The following is a 14948-nucleotide window of genomic DNA, read 5'->3' as shown; positions in this document are numbered from 1 at the left end:
AAAAAATTTACACTGAGTAGTCATAATCAAGTTAAATTTTCTTCATAGGAGGTTTGGTATCCGGGTGTGGGGGTATCGTGGGGAAACGCTTTTCAAGCCTAATCTCCATCGTAACATCGTAAGCGTTAAAATTCATCTTCCCTTTAAAAGAGTGTTCCCACGATTAAAGCTGTACTCCCCTGGTTTCTCGAGTCTTCAATATATCGAGGATGATCATTGTGGCAAAAGCAGACAGTAAAATAATTCCAGTTATATAACTATTAGAAATTTCGGGTCAAAGGCTATCTTGTATCTTGTTAATGCATGTCTGTTTTCTTTATTTTTTACGGGCCTGTATACTCTCTTTTTTAAGGGCCGTAAAAGAGCAAAGAAAAGAAACCTTATAATGGACCCGTAAAGGCAAAGAACAGAGAAGGGGGCCCTTTTCTTTACTTTTTACGTGCCCCCAAATGTCCCTTTTCTTTGCTTTTATAAACTGTCTTCATGTTTTCTCCCTGTAGGGTGAGACCCCTCTTCACGTAGCATGCAGAGGCATGCGTAGGAGGAATAATTATAATTATAGGGGAGTGATAACTACCCTCCTTCAGGCAGGCTCGGATATTGTCATTAAAAACAAGGTACGGAAAATTGTTAAATATTTTATATACCGTATTCGATCAGCATGATCAAGATTAATTACTTTACTTTTTCTATCTCTGTTAGGCTATAACAACAATTTAACATTCGGAGTAAAGTGATTGTCTGTGTCATTTTCATTTCACCCGGCTTATACGATCTTCAAATACTACTGAATGCGTAAAAAAAACAATTTACAATTTTCAATTTGGCAACCCAACTAATAAATAAACAAACAGACACACAAAACCACGGCTATTTTCACTTACACACAGCTAAAAACGCAAAATCAGGGTCGGTCGGTACAGAACAGGGTTTCATGTTTCAATGTTTTATTTGACATTTCAAAGGCATTTTGATGTCTAATTCTATATCTAAATCTAAATTCGAGACCTGATCCCGGTCCACCGTAGTGTGGTCTTAGATCAGCGCTGGATACTGAAAACATTTTTAAATGTGTTTCGAGCGATCCCCCCCCCCCCAAAAATCAACATATTACAAGATTACATTATAATAGTTTTACCCGGGAGTTTTACTTAACCATCGTTGTAAATAATGATCATTACAAGTAACTTTAAAGTAAGCCTAAGCATCTGATAATTTACACATTTTTGTTTTATTTTCTATAGAACAGTTCTAGTGACATTTGTTTTCTTTTTTCCTTTTCCTCTTTCTTTCTTTCTTTCTTTCTTTCTTTTTTCTTTCTTTCTTTCTTTCTTTCTTTCTTTCTTTCTTTCTTTCTTTCTTTCTTTCTTTCTTTCTTTCTTTCTTTCTATCTTCCTATTTTTCTATCTTCCTATTTTCTTTCTTTCTTTCTTTCTTTCTTTCTTTCTTTCTTTCTTTCTTTCTTTCTTTCTTTCTTTCTTTCTTTCTTTCTTTCTTTCTTTTCTTTCTATCTTCCTATTTTCTTTCTTTCTTTCATTCTTTCTTTCTTTAATCATTTGTTTATTTAGTCTGGTAGCACACCATCTGATATGCTTAAAGGCATTGAACAAGCAAAACATGTCCTGAAATATTTTGAGGTAAGTACACTGTTCATTTGCACCTGAATAATTAATCTCTTCATACTCTTTGACTGATGTTTAAATGACAGAACAAGTAAGAAAAAATAAACAATTCAAATTATTTGATTTACAAAACTAACAATATCAAATTTATTTGGTTCCACCGTTTTCTATGCAGTAATGTGGTATTGTTATTACGTCATCATTTCAATTAAAGCCATGTGTGATCTGCTCCACAACGACGCCCTAAATGTTTCTTGAATTTCTACTTTTTGTTTGATTGTAATTCCCAATGGTGTACTAAAATACCAAAGACTAAGCCTGAAGTGCTTTAATTACAGTAAAAGTTTCTATAATAAACCCGGGGATCTCCGGTTTTATTCCGAGTTCACCAATTGTGATGGCTGATACGTCTCGTGCATGTGTATCATTGAATCAGTGACGTATAAACTATGTGTAGGCATATATCGCTATTCGTGTTTAGTTATACGTCTTATTTATACGTCCCAGCTGCTGCATGAAGTTTTGCTCAATAATAATACACACATTGACGATAATGATAGGCGCTGGAATGAAATAGCATTTGTCTTCATTCTACCTCATTTGTTTGCTCGAAATTAAAAGTGGACTTAATGTGATCAGTGAAAACAAACATTTTGTGAAAAACAAATAAGTATATATTCTTTATGGAAATCGCACATTATTGCTTTAACCTAGAAACAAAGTTTTGTTTATTTGAAAACATGATTTGTAAATATAACATTATTTTGTTATCAAATTCACCCAATGTCGGTCAATGTTGAAAATAAGCTATACCGGGGCTACCCAGCCAAGTGGCCGGAGGGGAGGAGGCAACATCGTCTCGCCGACCCGCTACTATTACTTTACCGGACAAATGCGAGAAAATTTGCAAATTTAATGCTAAAATAGACCTAAATAAGGACAAATGTGGCCTAAAGGATCTAGGAAGATGCACAAATTCTGATCAATTTTGTACATAAAACAATCTTAATTCCTTTACCTATTTCGGACAATGGTCGAGGTCCAATGACCTTTAACCTTTTCCCAAAACACCAATGTATTATGGAATCAATTAAAAGGGCATTTCGTGATCCACAGCCTCATCCCCCCCACTTTTCTCAAAAAAAGTTGAGATTTTTACATCACTGGAAACCTCTGGCTACATAATGTTTATGTACAAAATATATCTTGCAGATTAATTCGTTTTAATAGCAAAGATATCATGAAATTTGAATTTCGTTCTGGTGCACCAGAACGAAATTAAAACACATTGTCCATGGAGCAGTGTAATACACATAATCATGCATAACTCGCAAACGCAAAATCGGAATCAACTGAAATTTTGGGAATAAGCTTTTTCGTGGATATCTACTGAAAATGACATAAAAAGAGGATGCTAGGATCACAAAATACTCCTTTAATAGTAAACTTTGTATGATTTGTCTTTTAACAGAACGTTTCAACCCTTCGTAAACTAATGGCAAAGGGATCGAGTCCTGTCGATGTTGTTAAAGTCTTTCTCTGTGGGGACCCGTCTGCTGGGAAAACCACAATTAAAAACACCCTTACCAAGGTTTGTTATTATGATTATTATTTCATATATTCAAATGATAAGTATCTTTTTATGCACACCAAATAGACAAAATGAACAAAACAATGGAATGTATTGTTGGAGAGAAAATGTATTTTAGTGGTTTTAAATTTAATGCTCTGCGTGCTAGCCATAGGCTTCAATAAAAGTTAAAGATATATGGTTGAATCCAACCAAAAGTGTCCACGGGCCAAAAATAAAAGTCCAAAATAAAAATGTCTCCACAATTTTTTCCTTTTGCCCATTGATTGATGGCATGCTGGCCTTATAGGTACCAAAAGTGCCATCACTAATCTTGAAAAATAAATCCAGGACGTGTGATAGTAAATGTAACATCAAAACCCAATGTTACCTACGAATACCACTAGAATGCTTTCACTATCGCAATACTAATCAACCTAAAACAAACGGAATATTCCCATTAACACTTTTTTCGTGTAAATTGCACTTACTTTATTGAGTTGTTACAACTCAGAAAATGAAACTAGGTTAGCATAATTTTCTAGAGGTGTGCTATAGTATACAAAATTTTGCACTGATTACAAAAATAAATATTTGAATACTGCTAATTGTGCAGAAAATGATCCAATTACGTGAATTAAGTACCAAAGTACCAAATTGGAATAACTCAAAACAATAAGTACCAGTAACTTAATATGAATGAGTTACATCAACTTACATGTTGAGTTACAATAACTCAACTAATTGGTTCTTTGAACCTTGTTTATTTTTCAAAGTTCCCTGAACTTGAATTCAGAAGTTGGCATTACTTAAAAAGTTGACGCAACGACTTACATCAACTTTTTAAGTAATGCCAACAAAGTTGATTAGATGACGGTACTTTTTGAGCTTTTCAGCATTTTTTAAAGTTCGGATAACTAAAATGAATTTTGTTTTGGCAACTTTTACACTATTTTTGAGTTGTCCAAACTTACTCCTTTTGAATTGCGCCAACAAGGAGAACAAGTCATTTCTATGAGTGCACATGTCATGTATTATGCTGTATTCGTAAGTAACATTTCAGTATTTTTAGGTAAGAATTAGACTTTTGGTGGATATCGCAAATAAAAATATGAAAAATTTGAAAATATGAAAATACAAAAATATAAAATTTTTGAATTAAAAAACAAACTTATCGTCTGCAGTCGACACTCGCGTGGAGAGAGTTAAATAACTTTCATGATAACCTTGATTATGTTTCTTTTGCAGAAATTGTCCATAATTTCTAAAGTTAAAGGACTTGTGGTCAGTACACAGAGGGTAAGATTATGTGATAAAATGATATGAAATCGGCAAAAATCCTGACGATTTTACATTACGTATTAGATGGCAATGTTAATCGTTACATAAAATAAGTAAGATTAGACAACTCCATGGGTGTTCACTGTGTTGACATCATGCGCGTATTCATCCAGTGTTTGCAATTGCAGAAAGACGAAAATCCGTTTAAAGCCACATTATAACATTTGTTGAGGAGGACGCCGTATTAACTTATGACCGCGCATCAGCTGTATATTTTCAATATAACGTTCACAAGTTATTCCTCGTGTGTGTCAGTATTCGGGATAGGCCAAATGAAGCAGCGCGTTTTTTGTAAGTATGAATATTTTTCCATGATGAACTAATGACACGCAAACTGTAACAGTTACTGAACTTCCTGAAGTTAACTAATAACATTTGTGTTATGTTACCCAACCTCTAGTTACTTTAATGCTCTACGTGCTATCCATTCGCTTCAATGGAAAAAATTCAAGTTTTGAAATATTTTCTCAAAATATCAAGAGCTATCTTAAGAACTACTGAATCAATACTAGGCTTGTTTGTACTCATTTTAATGCATTTTCCTTGCTGATTCCAAATATGGTCATGAAAATTTACATTTTTGACATTTTTGATTTTTTAAAAAAAATTTGAAACTTGTCGTCTGCAGTCGACACCCGCGTGAAGAGAGTTAAATTATGAACAATCCTCATATAGGTTGGATAAGGTTTTGTGTTAGGTTGGGTAAAATTATACCCATCATTGGGTAAATTACTAAAAATAACACAAATGTTGGGTAAAAGTGACCTGGTTAAATTGTTTTACCCAACGGGATTTTTCCCATTCTTCTAACAGTGTAGGGAAGACATAACCATGCACCCTATTTGTTATTTTTAATTTAAAACAGGAAGACGTAGAGGGCGACTACCATGACTACGAACGTACACCAGGAATTGACGTCAGCAGAGAAACGGTTGAAGGCGCTGGTACCTTTTTAATATGGGACTGCGCAGGGCAGGTGGAGTATTCAGTCACGCATGGCATGTTTATGGGCTCTGCGCAGTCCATATTTGTCGTCATCTACAATCTTCTGGAATTGTTAGCTGGCAATATGGTAATAGACCACACACCACACGTGATTATGATCTTAAGTTCACGGGATGAACAGTTTTGATAGACTTAACCGAAACAGACTTACATAAGAGCGTGGTCTTGGGAGCCAATTAGTTATTTTACTTGGGTTTATTTTGCCTTCTCGACTCAAATTCAGTCAAAATATGAGATGCTCGAAACGTTTAAAATTATACACATAATGATTTTTTTTCATTAATTTAAATTGATATCATATCACACTGTTCTTCCAACAAATGTTTTAAAATTATTTTACAAGACAACTGTGAACTCAGGTAGTCCAATTAATCTCGACCGGTAATCGTGAGGTCCGGGGTTCAAACCCCGCTGAGTCATGATTTTTACTGCTCTCTCAATTTGTCATTATTTCAGTTTACCCGAGCTTCATAAAGTCATCTAAATCATAATTTCTTTGGCTTACATCATTTATTTCTGATCCTCGCTATTATTAATTATTTCTCGCAATATCTTACGATTGATATAGGCCGCCTCCTTTCGTCATTATTTTAGATATATTTTTAATAATTTTAATTATCTGAATCAATATAATATTGAAAAATAACACTTTGGTGTTTTGCAAACGTTCTACAAATCATATACAGAAAACTTGGTTAATTTATTGTTGTTAAGGGGGTACTACACCCCTGGCCAATTTTATGCCTATTTTTGCATTTTTCTCAGAAATTATAGCACATTGGTGACAAGTAAGATATGTATATTATAGGGGCAAGGACTACAACTACTGTACTGAAAATTCAGCAACTCAAAGCAAGTAGTTATTGATTTATTGATCAAATATTGGTTTTCCTCATTTTTGACTATAACCCCACTACTGTTGTCTGTGCTGAAATAAAATTTACAGTGCAGTAGTTGTAGTCCTTGCCCCTATAATATACATATCTTACTTGTCCCCAATGCGCTATAATTTTAAGAAAAATGCAAAAATAGGCACAAATTTGGACAGGGGTGTAGTACCCCCTTAATGAGTTATGCACGTTTTACAAAGGTGTTGTTGTTTCAACCCTCTTTACAACATAACTCAAGAACCACAGGACCTACAAAAGTATATCTGTGATATTTGAATTCTTCTACACGCTCGCTATGAATTGAGCAATGCAATTTTGCTAAAGCTCACTATCATTCGCAAGATGCTGTGAACTATTTTTTGCTGCTTTTTCACCAGACAAATGCGCACCGCAAAACGAACGCTGGCGGCAGCTCTGAGATATACTAGTTTTTCTCTTATGTTGTTAGTTGAACTTGTTTGAATAACTTCTCATAGTCGTATTTGGTATATAATAAACACTTTTTGTAATTAGATTACTGTATGTCATTGTGTTTCAGTCCACAACGAAATACTGGCTCCCGTTCCTGAAAGCCACCAGGGAGCCAAACGAAAGATCTACAGTTATTCTTGTCGGCACACATGTCGACAAGATCCAGGATATGAGAAGTGGTAATAAAATCTAATTTTCGATTGATTTAATTTGGCAGCCATTATCCCGATTGTTAAAAACTTAAAGACAAAATCATTATTTCCCAAGATCAGCATAAAGATATGTCAATATTTCATGAAGCACAAATCATTACATTTTATAGAGAACCACTGTTGACAATTAGTGTGCATCTTCAATTAACTTTCACAGGATCACAAACAGCTAAGAAATTCCTGAAGCATTCAAAGGACAAGTTTTCTGGTAGTTTAGATATTTCGGATGAATTGATATTACTGGACGCACGGGACCAAAACTCGACTGGAATGAGACAGCTAAAGACTGTTTTGAAAAGACAGAGGCAAGAAATTATTGTAAGTTTACCATTAAGTTTCTCTTTGGGTACTACATAGTGCGAGGGAAATCTGTTTGTATTCTACCAAATGAAATCGAGGTATTAATATAAGACGAAATAACGTGATTTCTTATGTAATACTGGTGGTAGCCGTAAATAATTTTCAAGGGAGATATGTGTTTATTTATTCGCCGTTGAAGTGATGATGTAACAGGATTAACTATCATAGCAATAGGTTAAAACAATTTTTGAATATATCGCTCTGCACTACAAGCAGATTGCACCCATCACCTGTGTATGTCTGCAATCATAGATTGAATACAATACGTTTCTTTTCAAAGATACTAATCTTAGAGGTGCGAGTGATCAGCATGATATGAATAATATTATTATGAATTCTATAGAATTACGATCCAGGTCTTTATCCTGTTCTTTGACATCTATGGTTCAATGCAGACGTACCGCGTGAATGTACTAGTGCAGTGCGATATATTCAAAAATTGTTTTAACCTATTGCTTTGGTAGTTAATCATGTTACATCATCACTTCTACGTCGAATACGTTTCATATCCAGCCTGCCGGTTGCTAGAGCCATTTCTTGAATTGGGTGCTTCCTTCAATTGATTGGAAGTCAGGTAGTAGTTAATTACAATCTAATATAGTTGTCGTCGTATTGTTAATTTCCAGGGAAAAGAAAGGCTACCAAAACTATGTGTCAAGATGCAAAAGATGATGAAGCCATGGCGGAATTTAACAATTCCAGTAATGGACTGGGATGAGTATCTAAAGAGAGTGAAAGAAAGGTACGAAGGTATGGATGAAAATACGCTACGTGCAGTTACGACATACCTGCATAACATGGGTGAGGTAGGTAATATTGTAACTAAATCGGTGACAAAGCAATGGCATCTTGTACATCTTAGAGAGATTGCGATGTTACATACGTGGTGCGTGGACCGTGCGTTTATACGACGTTCAAAACGGCGTTCTATATTGCTAGTCTCAGTTTCAAGTTGGATTGTGCTCATTCGTCATAAAGGAGAACCAGACGGATGGAACAAAGACTAACGTCTGATCTGGTCAATAGAGGGCGACGCGATTGAAAATTTAACGGTCACCGGTTATTTGCCTACTTCAATACAGCATGCTTTTGATTTTGTCTAAAAACCGAGGTTAACATGCTGCTTGAATAAATTGTCATTTCAGTGCTTTCCAAATATTATGGTTGCCAAAAACATATATTTTGGTAGATAATGGATCAGTACATCCATATATTATGACTTTACTTTTAAAATGAGACTTTTTCGTGGTGAAAATTTGGCGCGTTGCATAAACCTCGACATGCTGTAAAAATCAGTATAACTTCACCCGTGCGTTTTATACGACGTTGGTGTCCAAAATGTGAAATCGCAATGTCATTTCAATTCATACGGAAAGTATCACACACATTCCAAGGGACAATCTCTACGTATGAACATCGCGCGTATGAACGAAGTCAATTTTAAACACATCGCGCGCTGTAGCTTTATTATAATGATATGTTACAAACAAAAAAGATCATTAATATTAGACTTTCCTTCGTATGTTCGTTATCCTTGACTATCTTACAAATTTTGTGCATTTTCAACGATGTCTCCACGGTCATTTTGAACGTGCAAAATCTCCAAACTGGCTAAAAATGCGACCTCGCTTCGATACAGGAGAGTGGTTTTGATCGACAGGCGTACGATCACGGCGTTTGGAAATCGCAATCTCTAATATATCGGTGCCCACTTGATGGCACCATGTTAATGTTGTACATTTTAATGATTATATTGGACACATTTCGTTGACTAGATATAAATTGAGGTTTGATATCTTTAGAAACAATTGACCTTTTCGGTAAATCCCATAAGCCTTTGCGAGTGGACCTGGGATGTTGTCATTTGACGTCACGCTGATGTGTACATCGTTTAGCGAACATCGTTACTGCGCATTTCAAAGCCGTGAAGTGCGCAGTAACAATGTGCGCATCGGCGTGACGACATCTTAGGTCTACCCGCAAAGGCTTATGGGATTTACTGAAATGGTCAATTGTTCAATTCAGGTGTACGAGGAAGAATCAAGAATGTTTTGCCAGCCTATCCAAGTCCTTTTTATGACGCTATCCAGAGGTATAATGTTCACAGAATGCGGCTTATGGATATTGTAATGATAACAGTGAGCTTGTTTTGTCATGGATCGTATGTAGTCGTTAGTGATATGTTGTGACCAGTGGCGGAGTGAAGTGTCAGCAGTTCCATGACAGGGTCCTTTTGCTATATTTGCCTGATCACACCACATTGCTATATTGCCCCCCGGAACCTTGTCGTTTTTGAGCGCCAACCATAGAATGAAACAAGACATAATTATTGTGATGTTTATACATTCATGAAAGCTTTAGTTGATTTGAAAATATTCTTTAGTCATTCGAGAATTTGAGTTGGAATGTCGATATTACATATCTGGACTACTTCTGTATTCTTTTGCTGTGATTCCATTATTTCTGCATCTTGGAAGCAAAGGAGTGTCGGGAAAAACACATACATTTTAACATTTAATTTTGGTTTCTAAATTGATATTCCCAGGCCTTTCCATATTTTCTCAAGTTCTATTAAGTTCAAGTTGATTTATTGCATATATATCGTATTTGTCCTTTCACAGGTATACTGGGCAAAATTCGAGGGAAAATCGGACCAGGTGATCCTCAACACCCAATGGTTTACAACTGAAATCATCGGGATGGCTTTCGCAGGAGACCAATTTGCTGGTCAGTTGAAGACCTTGCTACCAAACCAGTCATTTTATTCTTTGGCAGAGCTTAGCGAGTTCTTCACGGGAAAAATGAATACAACCCAGCTCCTAGCTCTGCTGGACCACATGGGTCTTGTCCATGAGATGGAAGACGGGAAGTTTCTTTTGCCAGGCAAGCTTCCACTTCACGGCAAAGAAGTAACCTGGAATGCTCAGGAAGCATATGCCGTGAAAGGTATCATCATCAAATGCGCTGAGGAGATTGATATATTCAATCCCAGCGCATTTACGTGCCTGCAAAAGAAGCTTCTAGACGAGAGAAAGGGAGCTACAGTTGTATCTCGCACAGCAGTAAGATGTACACTCGAAGCGGTGGATATTTTTGTCCAACTTGCAAAGCACAAAGAGGCAATTAGTGTGGCTGTCATGTGTCAAGACGAAAAGTCAGTAGCAGCTGCACACGCCGGTCTTCAACAAACCATCGAATTAATAGAAGATGAGCTTTATGACAAATCTGCAGGAACCAATCTGCAAAAACGTTACATCAGTCACGCCGCCCTTCATCAAAGTGAAAATCTCGAAGCTGTTTGGAGCTTTACAGAAGAAAGCCTCATAGCAGCCGAACAAGGAGATGGTTTAGGCCTAGTGAGAAAAGATGCAAGTACCAGGCCTGAGAATGTTGCCGATATCTTGTTTCAAGGGTACGATACCACCATCTTGAGAAAGTTGGGCCCCAAATGTCGCTATGAGTGGCTTCCAGTGGATGAAGCGAAGATGTGTTTTGATCGCTTAGATGTCGTCCATAAATGGATAGAAGACTACCGAAGCGTTGCTAGATTGCTAGGCATCCCAGACTTCCAAATGTCGCAGATACTCGATCAAAGTAAAAGTGATCGTCAATCTGTGACTTGCGGCCTCATCAAGGAATGGTGCAAGAAGAAAAAGAAGAAGATGACAATTGGAATGCTGAGAACGATGGTGAGCCGTCTGAGCCTGGAAGATAATGTTGATGCATTGCAAGCTCTCGATAAAGTCATTGAGACTTATCCCGGAAAGGTACGTAGTACTATCCATAAGACTTGAAGATTATCTGTAATGCTATATATGGAAACGATAAACAACCATGAAGAAATGTCACTTGTAAGGTCGCTCTTCAACGATTCAGTAGTTTCCTTCTCCTCTCTTTCCTTCCTTTTAGAATATCAAATCTATGGACGAAGCCGAAGAGGCGACTGGCTTTGGTTAGTATTAACATAATATTCATATTATATCTTCAAGAGTAACATTGGTTTCATTCAAGTACACCAGTAGCGGCGGTGTAAAAAATGGAGGGGCAGATTTAGAACTGGTTTAACTCACATTTTCATGGAAAAATTCAATTCCTTACTATATTGATCCCAAAATTGTGGTCAATTTCGTCCCTGTAGACAGAGCGTTTTGTTTACTTTTGTATTCTCTTAAGATTTTTAGAGGGCGCCTATGATATTCATAGCAAACTTCTGTTATATCGTGACATTGGACGACAAGGGAGCTATCTATTTCAAATCAGATCTTATAAAACTGTGACAAACATTGAATTTATTTACCGGATTGCATTATATGCAATATTCAATTTGAAAAGATAAGCTTACTTATTATTTTATGTTTATATCAATCACGCCTTAGGCATTTCAGACTACCTAGTGACTTGGAGAAGAGTTCTTAAGCGTAACTGGCACATCCTGGTGCCAGACGTGGATCCCAGCAATCTGACATCAAGTCTTCTGTATCTTCCGGAAGAAGATTGCAGACTCCTTGAAAATACCGAGTCCAGAGATGTTAAACAAAGAATGGAGAACGTCAAGATACTACTGCTATTTCTACTTCAAAGAGAAGAAGAAGATTGGCCAGTGGATCTCTTGGCGGGTTTGAAAGAGACAAATCAAGCTCATTTCGCGCAAACATTGCAGGAATCGTACGAGGTGATCACCAGCGAAGAACGGCGGAATAGCGAAGAAAGGAAAAGGAAAAAACGACTACTGTATAGAATGGAATATGAAGTATCAGAGGTGAGGTGAATTTTATTTTAGTTGTCTTCGTTTTACATTTCCATCCACGTCCCACAGCTAACTTGTCTTTGGTAAAAGGCAGGGGCTTCTAGCCTTTTTGCCTCCTGATCTTCCTTGTTACAAAATGCCTACTTTGTCAAGTGACCACATCCCAAGCCATAGGCCTAAAGAGCTTTAAAGCATGTTATAGCTAGGGTGTCTCCTTGAAGTACTCCAGTCGAGGTTTCAAATGTGCTATTCTCAGTTGAAATCCATACATTCCCTAAGGAAGACATGACCTTAACCTCCTACATAGATTGGTGTAGATTTCAAATGAAGTTATCCAATCAGATAACTCAATTTCAAACTTATACTTCCTGTGTGGAAGATTAAGGTCATGTATTCCATCTAGGACGTATATGGATTTCAACTGGAATAGCACAATACAATGTATATGCTACCATCGGGTGAATACCATAGGGCTGTAGTATCTTCCGAATTTTGCAACGATGGATTTATCAACACCTTTCTTGAAGTCTGTAACATTGTGATTATCGCAGACAGGTAGATTACCTACTACCACTTCAATCAACATTCATAGTGCAAGCATGTGCCCTATGGTTGTTATTGATAGGTTATAGGAACGGGTTTCATGTAGTCATTTCAGCCAATATGTCAAGTATAATTCCTGTTTACAAAGGTACTCGCTCGACGTTAACATTTGCCAACTGGGCATGGGCGGGGCTTAATATATTTACCAACTATATCAACAGATTGCGAAAGTAGCAAATAAAAGCACTACGCAATTACGCGCTGGATATCTAAAGCTCTTGAATCTCGTAAAATCAATTCTGTTCTTTATTCTAGCATCAAAATGAATCAAGAACAAACCTTTATTACGCGTATTTTTCTGAAGCATTACCTGAATTTATTTAAGTGTTTTCCTCATTCCATTTAAACAGATTCTAGGAGCGGCAGAAGAGGTTACGACATCAGAAGAAGTAACAGCAGTAGGAGCCGAAGGAGGAGCGGTAGCAGAAGCTGCGACAGCAGAATGAACCACGTCAGCAGCAGCAGAATATGGGGAACAGACGGAGTCATGTCGGCATCGTGCCTCCACTCCTCAACAAGGTCGCAACACATAGTGGCGTAGAGTAATTTTCCAAATTTTCCGTTTCACATAGTGGCGTATAAGTTTAGAGCTAGCTATTATCCTATAATTCTTATTCCTTAACTATTAAAGATACAGTTTAACAGTGTGAGCCGTAAACTTCAATTCCAAATGGAATCGGGCCACTGAGAGATAACAGTGGAGGAGTATCGACTCCGATACTAGTATCATATCCTTCCAAAACGTGTTGCTCGGAAACGTATTTTGTCCTTCACGGACGCCACTATGTGTTGCGACCGACGATTAGTGATGAACGTAGACTACTCTAAACCTTTATAATTCTTTATAATCCCGTGTAATGCGTCCGCCAACTATAAACCATTCCTTGGTAATCCCGTGTAGTGCCTCCGCCGATTCGCCAAAATGTCATGCCGTAAAGTGCCTCACACGATTTGCCGGCTACTGACCATGACAAACGCAGTGTTGCCGAGAACCATTACGGGCCCGGGCGTAAATGCCTCTTTTTAAGGGCCACCCTGGGGTATCTTTCTTTGCTTTTATGGGGCCATTTAGGTATGCTTTCTTTATATTTACGGGCCCCTAGGACCCCGAGCCCGGGGGTAACGCACCCCCTTTAACCCCTCCCGTCAAATACAAAACTTTTCGACATCATTCGCAAAAGGTTATAAAAGGTTGCCAGAAAACGTTTAAATGTCGGGTTATATAAAGGGTACATTAAGAGCATAAAACGATTTCATAACCTTAAAAAACATTTTTTGATAATCTACTCGGTGAAAGATGTATTGTTCCATTCCACGAGCCGGAAAAAGCAGTAAAGATTTAAGGAGATTGACATAACACGGTGAAATACAAAACTTGCATGAAAATAAATAACAAAATATTAACAAGAATTGTATATAAAACATACACAATGTATGTATGTATTTAAATTTGTGAATTGTAGCTTTCAAAGGAATTTTCCCGGAGGGGGTTCTTCCTGGTTGAAGGTATACGGGGATGTGCCACGGTTTTGGGGTACCTTTTCGGCGATTTTGGTATATCGATGGGTGGGTTTTCAGTGAAGACCAATGCGCCCAATTGGGCACATTTTGGCAAAAGTGCCCTTAAAGTGCCCAATTATGGCAAATTTGGGTACTTTTTGGGTGCTTTTTCTTGAAAATTGGTATACTGATGGGTAGCAAAAACAGCAAAAAGTAGGTATAGAGAAAGTCAGCATCCGAAAGTCTGCGTGGCACATCCCCGTAATTTTTTTTCGAAGAACCCCCGGGGAATTTTACATGTCAGCGACCATTCCCTTCTAAAGGGAATTCTTATACAACGTGCAATTAATTGTTTTTGTTATGGCGTATGTACATAATTTTTATACCATTGCATGTTGCTAAGTTATAGATAACTGTAATTTTTCTTTATTTTCAATTAAAATGAGCGCAATTTATTTTCAGAATTAAGATTCATGTAATAATCGTAGCGAGAAGGATATAGGCAGTATGCAGAGCCTTCCGCAACTGTGTGTTGCGACCCAACAAGTTGGCCTACTTCATCAAAATGTCGCGGATATTTACTGAAAAGGTAAAAAATGAATTTGGGTCCTCTTTCAGATTATCGGA

The 14948-nt window shown here is 37.1% G+C and overlaps 1 protein-coding gene across 1 annotated transcript; it reads left to right on the top strand.

Moving 5' to 3' along the window:
- Positions 1 to 503: 503 nt before the first annotated feature.
- LOC140164916 (death-associated protein kinase dapk-1-like) lies at positions 504 to 14600 on the top strand. Its single transcript, XM_072188314.1, has 12 exons — positions 504 to 617; positions 1569 to 1637; positions 3094 to 3213; positions 4441 to 4491; positions 5399 to 5605; positions 6967 to 7078; positions 7269 to 7429; positions 8098 to 8277; positions 10093 to 11238; positions 11381 to 11423; positions 11848 to 12230; positions 13172 to 14600. Exons 1-12 carry the CDS (start codon positions 534 to 536, stop codon positions 13265 to 13267), a joined length of 2652 nt encoding a protein of 883 aa, XP_072044415.1. The 5' UTR covers positions 504 to 533; the 3' UTR covers positions 13268 to 14600.
- Positions 14601 to 14948: the final 348 nt, after the last annotated feature.

This window comes from Amphiura filiformis, chromosome 11 (assembly GCF_039555335.1).
Source record: "Amphiura filiformis chromosome 11, Afil_fr2py, whole genome shotgun sequence".
NCBI lineage: Eukaryota > Metazoa > Echinodermata > Ophiuroidea > Amphilepidida > Amphiuridae > Amphiura > Amphiura filiformis.
Note: the sequence above shows the minus strand (reverse complement) of the source record. Positions and strands in the feature narration are given on the sequence as shown.